This window comes from Emiliania huxleyi, assembly GCF_000372725.1.
Source record: "Emiliania huxleyi CCMP1516 unplaced genomic scaffold EMIHUscaffold_111, whole genome shotgun sequence".
NCBI classification, from domain to species: Eukaryota; Haptophyta; order Isochrysidales; family Noelaerhabdaceae; genus Emiliania; species Emiliania huxleyi.
The window spans coordinates 341,562-355,557 of NW_005201732.1; the positions used below are offsets into that span (position 1 = coordinate 341,562).

At 66.0% G+C, this 13,996-nt stretch overlaps 2 protein-coding genes across 2 annotated transcripts; both read right to left on the minus strand.

The window, feature by feature from the left end:
• Nucleotides 1–1,918: 1,918 nt before the first annotated feature.
• On the minus strand, nucleotides 1,919–2,845 carry EMIHUDRAFT_223768 (hypothetical protein; the record flags this gene model as incomplete). The annotated part of the gene is made up of 2 exons (XM_005791623.1): nucleotides 1,919–2,667; nucleotides 2,830–2,845. The coding sequence occupies 2 exons, from the start codon at nucleotides 2,843–2,845 to the stop codon at nucleotides 1,919–1,921; spliced, it is 765 nt and encodes a 254-aa protein (XP_005791680.1).
• A 646-nt stretch (nucleotides 2,846–3,491) lies between these two features.
• On the minus strand, nucleotides 3,492–7,664 carry EMIHUDRAFT_70025 (hypothetical protein; the record flags this gene model as incomplete). Its single annotated transcript, XM_005791624.1, has 8 exons — nucleotides 3,492–3,786; nucleotides 3,992–4,167; nucleotides 4,310–4,607; nucleotides 5,005–5,390; nucleotides 5,582–6,328; nucleotides 6,407–6,910; nucleotides 7,009–7,180; nucleotides 7,441–7,664. The coding sequence occupies 8 exons, from the start codon at nucleotides 7,662–7,664 to the stop codon at nucleotides 3,492–3,494; spliced, it is 2,802 nt and encodes a 933-aa protein (XP_005791681.1).
• Nucleotides 7,665–13,996: the final 6,332 nt, after the last annotated feature.

The following is a 13,996-nucleotide window of genomic DNA, read 5'->3' on the forward strand; positions in this document are numbered from 1 at the left end:
TAAGAAAAAAAAAAAAACCACCCTATTCCACGGGGGAAAAAATAAGTGGCACAAAAAAAAATGGATTCCACCGGGGGGCCCCATATAACAACCGGGTTAAAGGGCGCGGGAAAAAAACCCCTCGGGGTACGCTAAACCCGACCCAAGGTTAAAGGGGGGCCCCCGCAAAGGAACCCGGGTCCTGCGCTCTGCTGCTGGGGGGGTCCCGACCCCCCCAGCAGCAGAGCGCACGGACCCAGCTCTCTTCGCCGCCGCCCCCCCTCCACCCTCGGCTCGTGTTTGAGCGTACGCTCGAGGCGGTTGTGTTCACCGCGCCTTCGAGCCCGGTTGGCAGTAGGAGGACCCGCCGGTGAGACCACTGATTTTGGTGCCGACCATAAATTCTCACCACTGGAACACATGTGGACATGTACTTTACAGCTACAGCTGCTGTCTGTACAGAGATGCCAGCACCCCCCACTGCCACAGGCAGAGCGCTCCTGCTGGGGGGCGGGGGTCCGGACCCCCCCAGCAGCAGAGCGCTGCTGCTGGGGGGGGAGGTCGTCAGTACTGCTACGCATATGTAATCGCCCAGAATGCACAGATCGGCCATGTTATGTAAATACGCGCCCGCGATCCATAGTGCGTCGGCCAGACGTCGCGTATTTCGGTGTCGTGCCCGATCGGGGTGTGCCTCTCAAGGCGCGCTACGCCCCACGTACTACGCACACGCATTCCGGATTCGAGTGAGAAGTGGCGGCCGACGGGGGTTACGCCTCACGCATTACGCATACGTTTTACGCATTCGCACGCCCAAGGTGTCAGAGAGGGCCTACGCACCACGTACTACGCACACGCATTCCGGATTCGAGTGAGAAGTGGCGGCCGACGGGGGTTACGCCTCACGCATTACGCATACGTTTTACGCATTCGCACGCCCAAGGTGTCGGAGAGGGCCTCCGCACCACGTACTACGCACACGCATTCCGGATTCGAGTGAGAAGTGGCGGCCGGCGGGGGTTACGCCTCACGCATTACGCATACGTTTTACGCATTCGCACGCCCAAGGTGTCGGAGAGGGCCTCCGCACCACGTACTACGCACACGCATTCCGGATTCGAGTGAGAAGTGGTGGCCGACGGGGGTTACGCCTCACGTATTACGCATACGTTTTACGCATTCGCACGCCCAAGGTGTCGGAGAGGGCCTCCGCACCACGTACTACGCACACGCATTCCGGATTCGAGTGAGAAGTGGTGGCTGACGGGGGTTACGCCTCACGTATTACGCATACGTTTTACGCATTCGCACGCCCAAGGTGTCCGAGAGGGCCTCCGCACCACGTACTACGCACACGCATTCCGGATTCGAGTGAGAAGTGGTGGCTGACGGGGGTTACGCCTCACGTATTACGCATACGTTTTACGCATTCGCACGCCCAAGGTGTCGGAGAGGGCCTCCGCACCACGTACTACGCACACGCATTCCGGATTCGAGTGAGAAGTGGCGGCCGACGGGGGTTACGCCTCACGCATTACGCATACGTATTACGCATTTGCACGCCCAAGGTGTCGGAGAGGGCTTGCGCACCACGTATTACGCATACGTATTACGCATCCCCCCCCCAACCCCCTTTATGTGCGCGCACTGGCGCTGCCGCTCGGGCTGCCATAAGTTGGCTGGGGTTGTATGTGCGCTGGTAACAACAGACTCGGGCATAGCCCTCGACAGCCACCCCCTAACCCCCCTCCCCCCCCCCCTTATGTGCGCGCACTGGCGCTGCCGCTCGGGCTGCCATAAGTTGGCTAGGGTTGTATGTGCGCTGGTAACAACAGACTCGGGCATAGCCCTCGACAGCCACCCCCTAACCCCCCACCCACCCCCCTTTATGTGCGCGCACTGGCGCTGCCGCTCGGGCTGCCATAAGTTGGCGCTGCCGCTAGGGCTGCTGCATAATCATGAGCCTGTCTCCAAACACCTCTCCGACGCGCTCGACTATAGTCCAAATTGGACGGTGGACTATATGTCGATTGGCGGCCATTTGCTCAGGCGTCAAAATGCTGAGCTCGTACGCTGGCAGCTCCGCAGAGGTTGAGGACGGCGGTGGCGGCGCGGTGAGATCGCTGGTGTCCCTGCCCGCCTCCCTGCGGGCGTAGAAGAGCGCCGCCTCCTCGGCGGTGGCGAACCAGCCGAGGGTGACCTGCTTGCCGCCAATCATCACCTTCAGCTGGTACTTCTTGCTGCCTTGCTGCTTCGGGCGGCAGCAGACGCCTTTATAGCCGGTGTTGCTGCTGCTACTGGCGGTGAGGGTGAGGCCCTCCCTCTCCGCCTGCCGTATCGCCTCGGCGCCAGCGGGAGTGGGAGCGGGGCGAGGCTGCAGCAGCGTGGCGGCGTCGGCGCGGCCGTACTCTGACCGAGCGTAGGCGGTGGCCGCCTCTTCGACGGTGTCGAAGTAGCCGAGGTGGACACCCTTGCCGCCAGCATTCGCCTCCGCCTTGAACTTCTTGCTGCTGCGGCTGAAGGTCACGTTCTTGTAGCCAGTCGCACTGTCCTTGCGGACGGCTGGGATCAGCGCGATGCGTTCTGTCGCTGCGGTCCGCGGCGGGGCCATCATGCAACGGACGCACGTAGATTCGCAAAACTTTGACAATTGGGATTCGTATTCGATTGAAACAAGGCTGGCGTGGCCTGAAATCATTTGCCAGGCAATCATCTGTTTTGGCGAGCACAAAAAGAAAAATACGTAATGCGTAATGCGTATGCGTGATACGTAAGGGGGGGGGGGGGGCTTGGGGGCGCGCGCGGGCGAGATACATAATCCGTAAACGTGAGACGTGGTACGTAAGGCACCCGCCGCGCGGGCCATTGCACCGTCCCCCGGGCAAAGCTTTGCGGTGAAAAGGACGTATGCGTAATGCGGATACGTGATACGTCGAAGACGCCCCGCCCCCCCGCGGGCCGCGGCGCACCGGCGGAGATCCATAATCCGTATACGTGACACGTGGTACGTATGAGGCAACCACAGGGCCATCGCACCGTCACGCACGCGATGATTACGTGTATGTATTGACGTTTTCTATTTATTTTTGAAGGGGGAGGCGTTCGACGGGCTGCGTAATGCGACGCATTTGGACTGGCAAGTGACGTACACGCACCGAGTTTACGTATTCCCGAGAGGGCGTAATGTGATGCGTATGCATATGGGCCTCCGTGCATATGCGTAGCAGTACTGACGACGATTGGCTGGGGGGGGGGGTCGGCCATGGCTTTAGATGTGCAGGGGGGGACCGAGCCAGTGTGCGGCCGCTCAAATGGGGGACATGGTGTGTGTGGGCAATGTGCGGCCGCTCCATCACTAACAACCAAACTCTCTGCACTCTGGTCTCTCTCAGTCTCTCACACACTCGAGAGAAGAACGAGACACCATAAAATAAACCGAGTTTTGCGCGCAAACAACAGAAGGTCCTGCACGCCCGCGGCGCGTCACGCGTGTTAAAGCCGTAGCGTCCGTCTCACACCTCGAGCTCAACCTCAAGCGGCATCTCTGCGAGCTGCATTTCGCCTCGCCTCGCCTTGCGGCGCGCTCCCCCGGCCCGCGCGCCCCTCTTGCTCGGCTGCTTGCCGAGGATGGCCTCGTTCTTGGCCCTCCGCGCGGCGTTCGCCTCGGCCTCGGTTCGGATGCCGCTCACGTCGAAGGTGTAGAGGAGCTTGTACAGGAGTACCTTGCAGACGTCTTGGATGAGGAACCACACCAGCGTGAAGGCCCACGTGAAGAGCACGTGCTCGAGGCCGAGGCCGATCAGCTGGCTGTCGGGCTCCTGCAGCGCGAGCGAGTCGGGATGCATGTTTGTGGCGACGAGCCCTCTCGAATCGAAAGGGACGAGAGCGTGGGATGCAATGGAGGGCGGGGGCAGAGTGCGCGTCTCATCTCTCGAGTGCAACGCCCGGGGAGACCTGCACCCGGCGTCTAGGGGCTGGCTCCTGCGCGTCGAGATCTGCCCTCTCGTCGTACCGCTCGGCCGGGAAGGGCCACCTGACCGCGAGGCCGGTCGAGGCGAGGGTGGCGACCGAGGCGGCGGCGAAGACGATCTTGGAGGGGGCGCGCGTGAAGAAGAAGGACTGGGTGCGCGCGGCGAAGATCGTCCACCAGTCGCTCAGCGAGATCTTGAGGTACATCATGGCAACCACCTAACAATCAATGTCCCCCTCAACAGGCGCACGCACATAGGACCACCTGAGGGAGTGAGGAGCAGGGCTGGAGGAGGGAGAGGCGGCCATGAGGCAAGGAGGCGGCCCTGCGGGGAGGGAGGGGGGGGGGGGGGGGGGGGACCTTCCCGTACAAAAGCGACTCGCGCACGCCCATCCGGCGGATGGGCGAGCCCGGGTCCTCGGAGGAGAGGGCCCAGTGCAGCAGCAGCAGCGACGAGCCGCACGCGACGAGGCCGATCCAGCCCGCGACGAGGAAGAGGGCGGGGAGGTTCCAGCGCTCGGGGAGGGGCGAGGGGACGACGTGGTCGTACGCGATCGAGATGATGGTCGCGTCGTTGAGGATCACGATCACCACGAGGGCGACCACGGGCAAGTTGAAGGTGGAGGGGATCGCGAGCCCGACCTGTGTGCGAGGGGACCTGTGTGCGCGCAGACGGCGGTGCGGGTGTGCGGGGTGCTTCCACAAGTGCGCTCGAGGGTCGCAGGGCCGGGAGAAGAGGGTGGGTGTGGGCACGAGCGGGCAAGCGGGCTGCAGCGGGACAAGCGGCCGGCAGGTGTGCGGCGGAGGGGGGGGTGCGGCAAGGTGCGCGGCGCTGGCGGGCCTCCGCGTCGCTCATGCGGAAGCCGTAGCTGCACTGGACGCCGCCGCAGGTGGTGGAGTCGTCGGTTCCGCTGCCAAAGTCGCCGATGTCGCTGTAGCTGCATTGGACGGCGCTGCAGGCGGAGTCGCCGCCGCCGGGTCCGCTGCCAAGGTCGGCGGTGGGGAGGGGGTAGACGTTAGGGTGGCCGGGCAGCAGCTGGTGCGCGGCGTCGTACTGCTGGGGGTGGAAGGCGAAGACGGCGACGAAGAAGAAGAGGAGCAGCTGGAAGGTGCACGCGACGCGGTAGATGACATAGTTCTTCATCCGCTGGAAGATGCAGCGCGCAATCACGATCGCGTCGACGATGACCGACAGGCCCGGCTCGGTGAGGACGAGGTCGGACGCCGCGCGCGCCGCGTCGGTCGCGCCCTCCACCGCGATGCCCACGTCGGCCTTCTTGAGGGCGGGCGCGTCGTTGACGCCGTCGCCAGTCATACCCACCGAGTGGCCGCGCTGGCGCAGCGCCTCGACGATGAGGAACTTGTGCTCGGGGAAGACCTGCGCGAACCCGTCGCTCTTTTCGATCATCGCGCCGTAGTCGCGGCCGAGCGTGCGTGGCACCTGCGGGAAGAGTCGCGGGCAGGTCAGTCACGGCACACGTTGTGCATGTTGGGCGCACCGCCACAGCCTCGCAAACACTGCACCCCTCTCCTCCCTCCCCTCTCTCCCCTCGGTGCGCCGAGGACCGTGTCTGGTGTTTGCGAGGCGACTCGGAGGTGTGTGTCTGGGAGGCGTGCAGGGGTAAGCGGCACCTCCTCGCCCGGCAAGATGGTCGGCAGGCTGTCCGACGCGCCAATCTCGTCGCCCATGCCCAGGGCGCGCGCCGTCTCGCGCGCGATGGCACCGTGGTCGCCGGTAATCATTTTGACGACGACGCCCTGCTGCATCGCGCGCTCGATCGTCCGCTTCGTGTCTGGCCTCGGCGGGTCGAGGAAGGTGAGCATCCCGACCATCTCCATCCCGCACCCCTCGGGCCTCCTCGCGACGGCGAGCGCGCGGATGCCGCGCTGCGCCAGCTCCTCCACCTTCGCGGCGAAGACGGCGCCGATGGAGGAGCGGTTGGCTTCGTCGCACAGCCGGAGGACCACGTCGGGCGCCCCCTTGACGACGTCGAAGACGCCACCGTCTGGGCCGCGCAGCGTCGCCTCGGTGCGGCGCAGCTTCGGGTCGAACGGTGTGAAGTCGAGCTGCTCGTGCCTGTCGAGGCTCGCGGTGTCGAGGCACTCTGCCCCCAGGACGAGCGTGTCGAGCGCGTCCTTGGGAGGCTCCTTCCAGCGGGTGGCGAGGGCGGCGAGGGCGAGGATGGCCGCGTCGTCTGCGCCCTTTGCGTACGAGAGCACCTCCTGCAGCACCATCTTGTTGAGGGTGAGTGTTCCCGTCTTGTCGGAGCAGAGGACGGTCATTCCGGCGAGCTGCTCGATCGACGCGAGCCGCGCGACGATCGCCTTCTTCGCGGCGAGGAGGCGCGAGCCGAGTGCCATCGTCGCCGTGCAGACCACCTGCATCGCGATCGGGATGGAGGTGTGAAGAGGAAGGTGTGAAGAGGAAGGTGTGAAGAGGAGGTGTGAAGAGACCACCTGCATCGCGATGGGGATGGAGGCGACGAGCAGCACGGCGCCGAACGAGACGGCGGGCCAGACCCCGTAGCCCTCTCCGTCGAAGGTGAGGGAGAGGTAGGTGACGGCGGCGGTGACGAGGAGGGAGGAGAAGAGGAGGAGCGCGCGCGTGATGCGCAGGATCACCTTTTGGAAGTTGCCCACGTCGTGCGTCGACCCGATCAGCGCCGCCGTCTTGCCGAAGAATGTGTTTACGCCCGTGTGCGCCACCAGCCCCTCCGTCTCGCCAGACACGATCGTCGAGCCCATCTTGACCAGGCTTCCCTCGCCGAGGGAGACAGGGAGCGACTCGCCAGTCAGCGCCGCCTGGTCTACCTGGACCTGCATCCCGCGACCCAAGAGGATGTCGGCGGGCACGTTTGCGCCGGCGGCGAGGGCGACACGGTCTCCCGGGACGAGTTGGGAGGCGTCTGCCTTGCGCCACGCGCCTGCCCGCTTGACCTGCGCCTCGGGCTTGAGAGACGCCTGGCGGCGGGGCGAGGGAGGGCGCGGGTTGGAGAGCACAGGGGCGGCGCGGGGAGAGGAGGAGGGGGGGTGGGGGAGAGGTCAGCTCTTGTGCGCACCTTGAGGGCGGCGACGGCGTCGCCGGCGCGCATGTCCTCGAAGAAGCCGACGAAGCCGTTGAGGAGGAGCAGCGCGGTGAGGGTGCTCATGTCGGGCCACTCCTGCACGGCGCGCAGAGTATGCGGTGTCTCTGGGCTCTCTGGCGCAGGCGTCGGAGGAGAGACGGCGTCGCTCTCTCTGTGGGCGATCGCAGGGAGGGAGACTGGCAATGTGGAGGGGAGGGTCGCGGCGGAGCCGAGAGTATTGAGGTGCCGGGCGCGTGCGCACGGCGGGGTGGGAGGTGCGGCGGGCGGCGGGCGGCAGGCGGCGGCGGCGGCGGCGGGCGGCGGGCCGGCGGCGGTGGTGGCGGCGGCGGCGGCGGCGCCTGCAGCAGGCCCTCGATGATGATGGCAATAATGATGGTGCCGGGCATGATGCCGGTGAAGTGAGACAGGAATATACGCCACTTGGGCGTGCGCAGGTCCGGCAGCTCGTTCCGCCCATGCTGCAGCAGCCTGCGCGCCGCCTCCTCCTCAGAGAGCCCGTCTTCGCCCGTCTGGAGGTCGAGCCGGTGCTTCAGAGCCGAGTCCTCCGAGGCGGTCTGGAGGTCCTCTGGCTCGTCAGCCTCGTCAGCGGGAGCCTGGTTGTCCCGGTCGAGCAGCGGTGGCTTGCACATTCCGACGGCGACGATCTCGCACAGCGGCGCAAAAACGCAGCACCCCTGGGCACAGAATCTACACCCGGCGCTGTTCACATAAACGCACAACTCCGGGCGCTGTTCACAGCCTTGTTATGAGAAGAAAATACCTGAGTGTGTGAGTGTGAAAGAAAATACGTCCTATGGCGCTATGCGCTGTCTGTGAGAGGTTGAGGCGCGAGCCCTGGAGGCCTGCACCCCACTCACAGTTATTTTTATGGTGTTGCTCGGGGCATAGCAGCCCATAACATGTTATGGGTGTTATGGGTGTTATCGTGTTATGGGGCCCGGCCCCGTAACACCCATAACACCCATAACATGTTATGGGCTGCTATGAGAGAGCCGTCTCGGATCCACGGTGTTATGGCCCGAGAGGCCACACCGAACTGCTCGCCGCTGGAATTTTTGCTTCGCGCGCTGCCGCGCGCGCGCGCGAGGTTCGGCATCGATCGCCAAATATTTTCTCTTTCAAGTTAAACTCAATCACATCAACCTGCCTCCTGAGCCTGAGCGATGGCTTCAGATTGCTCAATCAAGACTTCCCCTCCCCCCCCCTTCACGCAATTTGCTTCCCGTTTCTAACTCGTACTCTAGCACACATAGTTGAAGCCGGGAATCCTCTTGAAGTCGGAGACGCGCAGGTCAAGTGACGAGGGCTTCTGGCTCTTGAACATCCTCATCCGGTAGGCCATGGTTGGCTGGTAGTAGCTACGCGGCGCGGGGCGGGCGCTCCGAAAGAAGAATTTTACCGTTCCGGGATACGCGCGGCGGGGCTCCAAAAGAAAAATCCGTGGGACACATAACAGCTGTTATGAGGTTGTTATGCTGGCTGTCATAACAACCAGTGGGAGGTGTTATGAGTGTTATGAGGTGTTATGAGGTGTTATGGGGTGTTATGAGCAGCCAGCCATAACAGCCATAACACCTGTTATGGCCGCTCCCTCAAAACCTTGTCTGGGGTCAATTGAGGCCCTGGGGATGGGGTGAGACTACCCGCGGGCCTAGAAGGCCCTCGCGCAGGGGGGTGGGACATTGAGACCGGTCATTCACACACATAAACGCACCGCCCCGGGCCCGAAATCGCACAGAGACAGTCACGCAACACGGGGTCCCAGGGAAGGCGGGCACGCGAGCAAAACCCCTATCATCCCGCGCGCAAGACGCCGACGCTCGGAGGCCGCACCGGTCAGGCGCGGCGCAGCCGGAGAGGCGGAGAGAGAGGGAGGCGCTCAATATAAACGCACAACCCCCCGGGCCCGAAATCGCACAGAGACAGTCACATTTCGAGCCTTTTTTGTTCTGCTGAATTGGAACGCGCGAAAGCGCCGGCTTTCGAACCTCGGCGCCCGCCCTCTTTCTGGCCGCGTCCCTCCCCTGTCCTCTCGACTGCACTCATCTTTTACATACATAATTTATATTGCGTACCTACGCTATCTCACCTCCGGTCCTCGCTCGTCGCGCAGTATAGGCTCCTCCACGCCGCGACGCTCGCGGCGCCGACCACGAGCTCTAGCGTCAGCAGCCTGACGTCGACCGCCTGGCGCGCGAGCACCGCGCCCGCGAGCGCGAGGAGGACGCGCGTCGACGCAAAGTCCACCGACGCGCGCGCGACGCAGGCGAGGGCGTTGGCGTAGCCGAGCGACGGCAGCACGGCGGTGGGGTCCCAAGCGTTGGTCACCGCGGCGCCGACGATCCACGCGCTCGCGACCGCCGACCCCTCCGCCACCCAGCCCTCCCCCCCTCCCGCGGCGAGGACGTCGACGCACACGAACGCAGAGCTGTACGACGCAACCACGTCGCCGACGACGAGCTGAAAGTCGTCGATCCGCGGCGGCCACGTCCGCGGCGGCCGCCTCCACCACGGCGTCTCTTCCTCCTCCACCTCCGCCGCCTCCACCTCCGCCTCCGCCGCCTCGAGGCCGCTTCCAAACGCGAGCGCGTCGAGGGCGGACACGACGAAGAAGTCGCTGTGGCGGCCGCCGCGCGAGCCGCCCGCCTCGGCCACCGAATGCAGCAGCGTGTAGAGGCCCAGCAAAACGAAGTGGCCCCCGAACTCGAGCAGCTCGAGCGGCCCGACCAGCTCGGCGACCACGCGCGGCAGCAGCGGCGCCATGGTCGCCGTCTGGCCCACCAGCACCGCGAGCAGGGTGCGGAAGGTGGTCACGTCGCGGAAGAAGACAAGCGCCTGCTCGAGATGCGCCGAGATGCGCCGAGATGCGCCGAGATGCGCCGAGATGCGCCGAGATTGTCCGAGAAGGCCGCCTCCTCGCGCGGCAGCCCCTCCATCACCGGTGTCGGCGGCCGCCGCGTTGGCGGCGGCCGCGTCAGCAGCGGCCGCCGGGGCCGCGGCGTCTGCGCGCGCCGTCATCTGCCTAGATGGATGCATCATGCACCCAACGTGAAGCACCCAACGTGAAGCACGAGTCATGAGAAGCGGGCTAGAGGGCGAGATCGCTCGTGCGCCGTGAGATTGTGCATCTGCATGAGAGTGGCCTGGGTGTGTGGGCTCTACACGCTGCGCAAATTTCGCCGGGTAAACGATCACAGCGTAAAGGCCACAGACACGCATGCGACGGGAGGAGCCTCGACCGCCGCACCTTCTCCGACGATCAGGACCGCCGCCCATTCTCCCGCCTCGTCGCGATGCAGCGGCTTTGTGACATGCACGTGAAGCGGCTCCCCGCTCGCCAAGGGGCAGTCGTGCGCGATGTAGGCGGCGGCACGCCGCTTCTGGCGCGAGGCAGCCGCCTCTGGGCGAGCCGCAGACTCATTCCTCGGGCGGGGCTGGCATTGCGACGCACTACAAAATTGCAGCACACGTCGTAACCGCCGGCCGAAGGTCCCAGGTACTCGATGATCGAGCCGTTTGGGGAGGCTAGCGCAATGCGCCAGCCGTGGCTCACCCCCAGATCAAGGCCAGGCGGAGGGACGAAGGATGCCTCAATCTCGAGCCGCGGCCAGTGACCGCCCAGTGACACGCTCGGAAAAGAAAAAAGTCGATCGCGTCCGGTTGAAGGGTTGGGCTCACGAATTCTTTTCCCGTGCCTAGTGTCGTGCGTGGGACCTCGTAAAATTCTTTTCCAGGTCTGGTTGCCGGTGTTCGTAAAAGTGGCGTTTACCCGGATAGCGCCCGCGGACAGCGCCACTTCCCAGTCACGCTCGGAAAAAAAAGTCGAAGCATGGAATTCTTTTCCAATTCTTGTTGCCGCCGGCTCCCGATCCACCGCTGCCGGCTCACGATCCGCAGCCGCCGGCTCCCGATCCACCGCTGCCGGCTCACGAACCACCGCTGCCGCCGGCTCCCGATCCACCGCTGCCGCCGGGCAGCACGCTGTCTGAGCCGCCGCCGCATCCCGGCCCACCGCCACCGCCGCTGCCGCCGCCGCCGAGCCTCCTCGGCACGCTCTCGGCGCTCTCGCTCGCTGCGAGCACCGGCGTCGGCCTGGTCGCACAGAATGGCATCAACACGAACCTTCGGCGGCACGCGCTGCCCGATCCGTTCGTCACGGCGTGCGCCTCCTTCACCGTCGGCCTGCTCACCATCTCGGCGCTGGCTGCCGCCGAGGCGGCGGCGATGGGCGGCGGCTCGCGGTCGGCGGCCGCCGCCGCGCTGCGCGGCGCGCCCTGGTACGCCTTCACGGGCGGCCTGCTCGGGCCGTGCTACGTCGTCGGCGCCGTCCTGCTCTCGCGCGAGCTCGGCTTTGCAACCTTCCAACTGTGCGCGACGCTCGGCCAGCTCGTCGCCGCGCTGCTCGTCGACGCGGCCGGCTTCCTCCGGCTTCGCAAGCGGCGGCCGACGCGCTGGCAGCTCCTCCGCCCTCGCCCCGCTCGCCGCCCTCGAGCCCTCTCCAAACCGCCTCCGACCCGCGCGCAGGAAGCTCGCCGCCCTCGCGCTGCTCGCCTGCGGCACAGGCCTCACCGCGGGACGCGTCTCCGCCGACGCCGAGTGGTGGGCGCTGCTGCTGCTCTGCCTCGGCGCCGCCGGCGCGGGCACCATCTTCCCGCTGCAGGCGTGCGTCAACGACGTGCTCCGCTCGCACCTCGGCACGCCCTTCCGCGCGACGGCCGTCTCGTTCGCCGTCGGCGCCGTCGCGCTCGCCGCCGTCTCCGCCGTGGCGGTCGGCGCGCGCGGCCAGGGCATCGCCGTGCGGGGGGGCGATTTGGGGGATGCGGGTGGGCGGTGGAGGGGCGCGCTCTTCACCGCCCGCATCGCGTGAGCAGGCGAGGCCTGGATGTGGACGGGAGGGCTGTGCGGCGCGGCGGCGGTGGCGGGGATGGTGGTCGGCGTGCCCCGGGTCGGCGCCGCCGCCTACTTCGCCGCCTTCCTCTGCGCACAGCTGAGCACCGCCCTCCTCTTTGACAGCGTCGGCGCCTTTGGCTTCCCGACCATCGCACCGTCCGCCCGCCGCGCCGCCGGCGTCTCGCTCGCCGTCGCCGCGGCGGCAGCCTACCAGCTGCCCGCGCCCCGCTGCGCCGCACCCGGCCGAGACGCGGGCGCGGCGCGGCGGTCGGCGGCGCGCCGCGCCTCCTTCGTCGCGGGCGGCGCGGCGGGGCGCGAGGTGTGGCTGGCCGCCCTGCTCGGGTGGAGGAGGAGGAGGAGCCGGCGCGCGTGCCGCCGCCGCGAGGAGGAGGGGGTGGAGGAGGCGGAATGAGCGCGGCGGTGAGAGCCGGTAGTCTGTTGAATGTTGAACTCTTAGCATCAGGATAATCACAACGCCCGGAAATTTGGCAGGTTGGGTGGAGATATAGGTTTTACGGAAGGAGTCTTTGACTCAAAGGGAAAAAAGAAACCCAACACGCTGACCGGGCTGTGCCTTAGCACACAAAGAGGGTGACTATACCTCTACAGTGTTCAGCTCGCGCACCTATAGGGCTCTCTAGGCGACGAGCCTATTTCTCCCAGGGTGCCTATAGAGACTTGGAGCACTTGGAGTGCAGCCAGCAACCACACATCCACGCACGTGAGCGGCCTTCTTTTTCAGTCCGCGCCCTTGTCGTGCCAGTAAAAGAAAGAAAGAAAGAAAACAGACACGCCAAACGAGGGATGGGACGAGGACAGGGTCCCTTCACGAGCAGGATTTTGGAAGGACGATCAGGGGGACAGGTGGGGCTCTCCTGCTCCTGACAAGGGACACGACAGGCTCGCAGCGCGGTGCGCGGTGGACTCCCACATCCACTGGCGGTCTCATCTCAGTCTAGCGACCTGCCTCCAGCTTGTCGCTGGCAGTCTCTCCTACCACAGGCACACTGACACAGGGGTGGCAGGGGCTTGGCGGCGGCACGTGTGCTGTGAGAGCGGCGGGAGAATTCTTTTTCCTCTCCCGCTCACATCTGAGACCGGTAAGCGGCAATGAGAGAGCCGCTTGTGCACTGCTCCCGCAGCTACGAGGAGCTCATGTGCGGCGACGCGGCGATGTCGACATCGCCCCTCGTCGCGAGCCACAAGCTCCAGACTCCCACGCTGCAGCAGGGCGCCTCGTCGTCGAGCGGCTCGCAAGGCAGCTCGTCAGCGGCCTCTGCCGCGCCGTCGGACCTCTCGGGGGCGCCGACGGGGATGCGCGGGGCCCTCGGCGCGGCTCATCCCGGCGACCTCGAGTCTCCCGCCGCGCCGCGCAAGCAGGCCTTGAGCGACCAGCGCGGCTGCCAGCTGCAGCCGCCGTCGGCGCCGCAAAAGGAGGGGAGCAAGGTGCACAAGAGGCACTCGGCGCCGCCGCTGGTGGGCGCCGCGCTGGTGGGGTCGGACGACGAGATGCCCGACGAGATGCCCGACCCGCGGCGCGCGCTCGACATGAGCGAGGCGGACCCGCACAACGTCAACCAGCTCTCTCTCTCTCCGATGAACATGGCGAGCCCGACCTGTGTCTCGGCCAAGCACGGCCGCACCTCGGCGGCGGCGGAGGCGCAAGAGGAGCGGCGAAAACGGCAGCGCCGCGCGCCCGCGCCGCCCCTCGCCGCCGCCGCCGCCTCCTCCTCCCTCGACGCCGCGATGCGCTCGCCGTCCGACTCGCCGCCGCTGCGCGCAGCTCCGCGCTTTGCAGCGACGCCAGGCTCGAGGGCGACGCCCGGCTCGCCGCTGGTGCCGTCGCCGCCGTCGCGGCAGCGGATGATGCCGCCCTCGCCGCGCGGCGCCCTCGGTCGCGGCATCGGAATCCGAGAGGCTGCGCCAGTCAGCCTCTCGAGGATGAACTCGATCCGCGACACAAAGGCGCTCCTCCCCCGGCCCCGGGCAAATGGTTGGTTTGGATCACGCCCCCTCCCACCTCCAGAATTGGTATTGCCCTGCCCCTTTCGGGTTAGGACCATGAACTTCG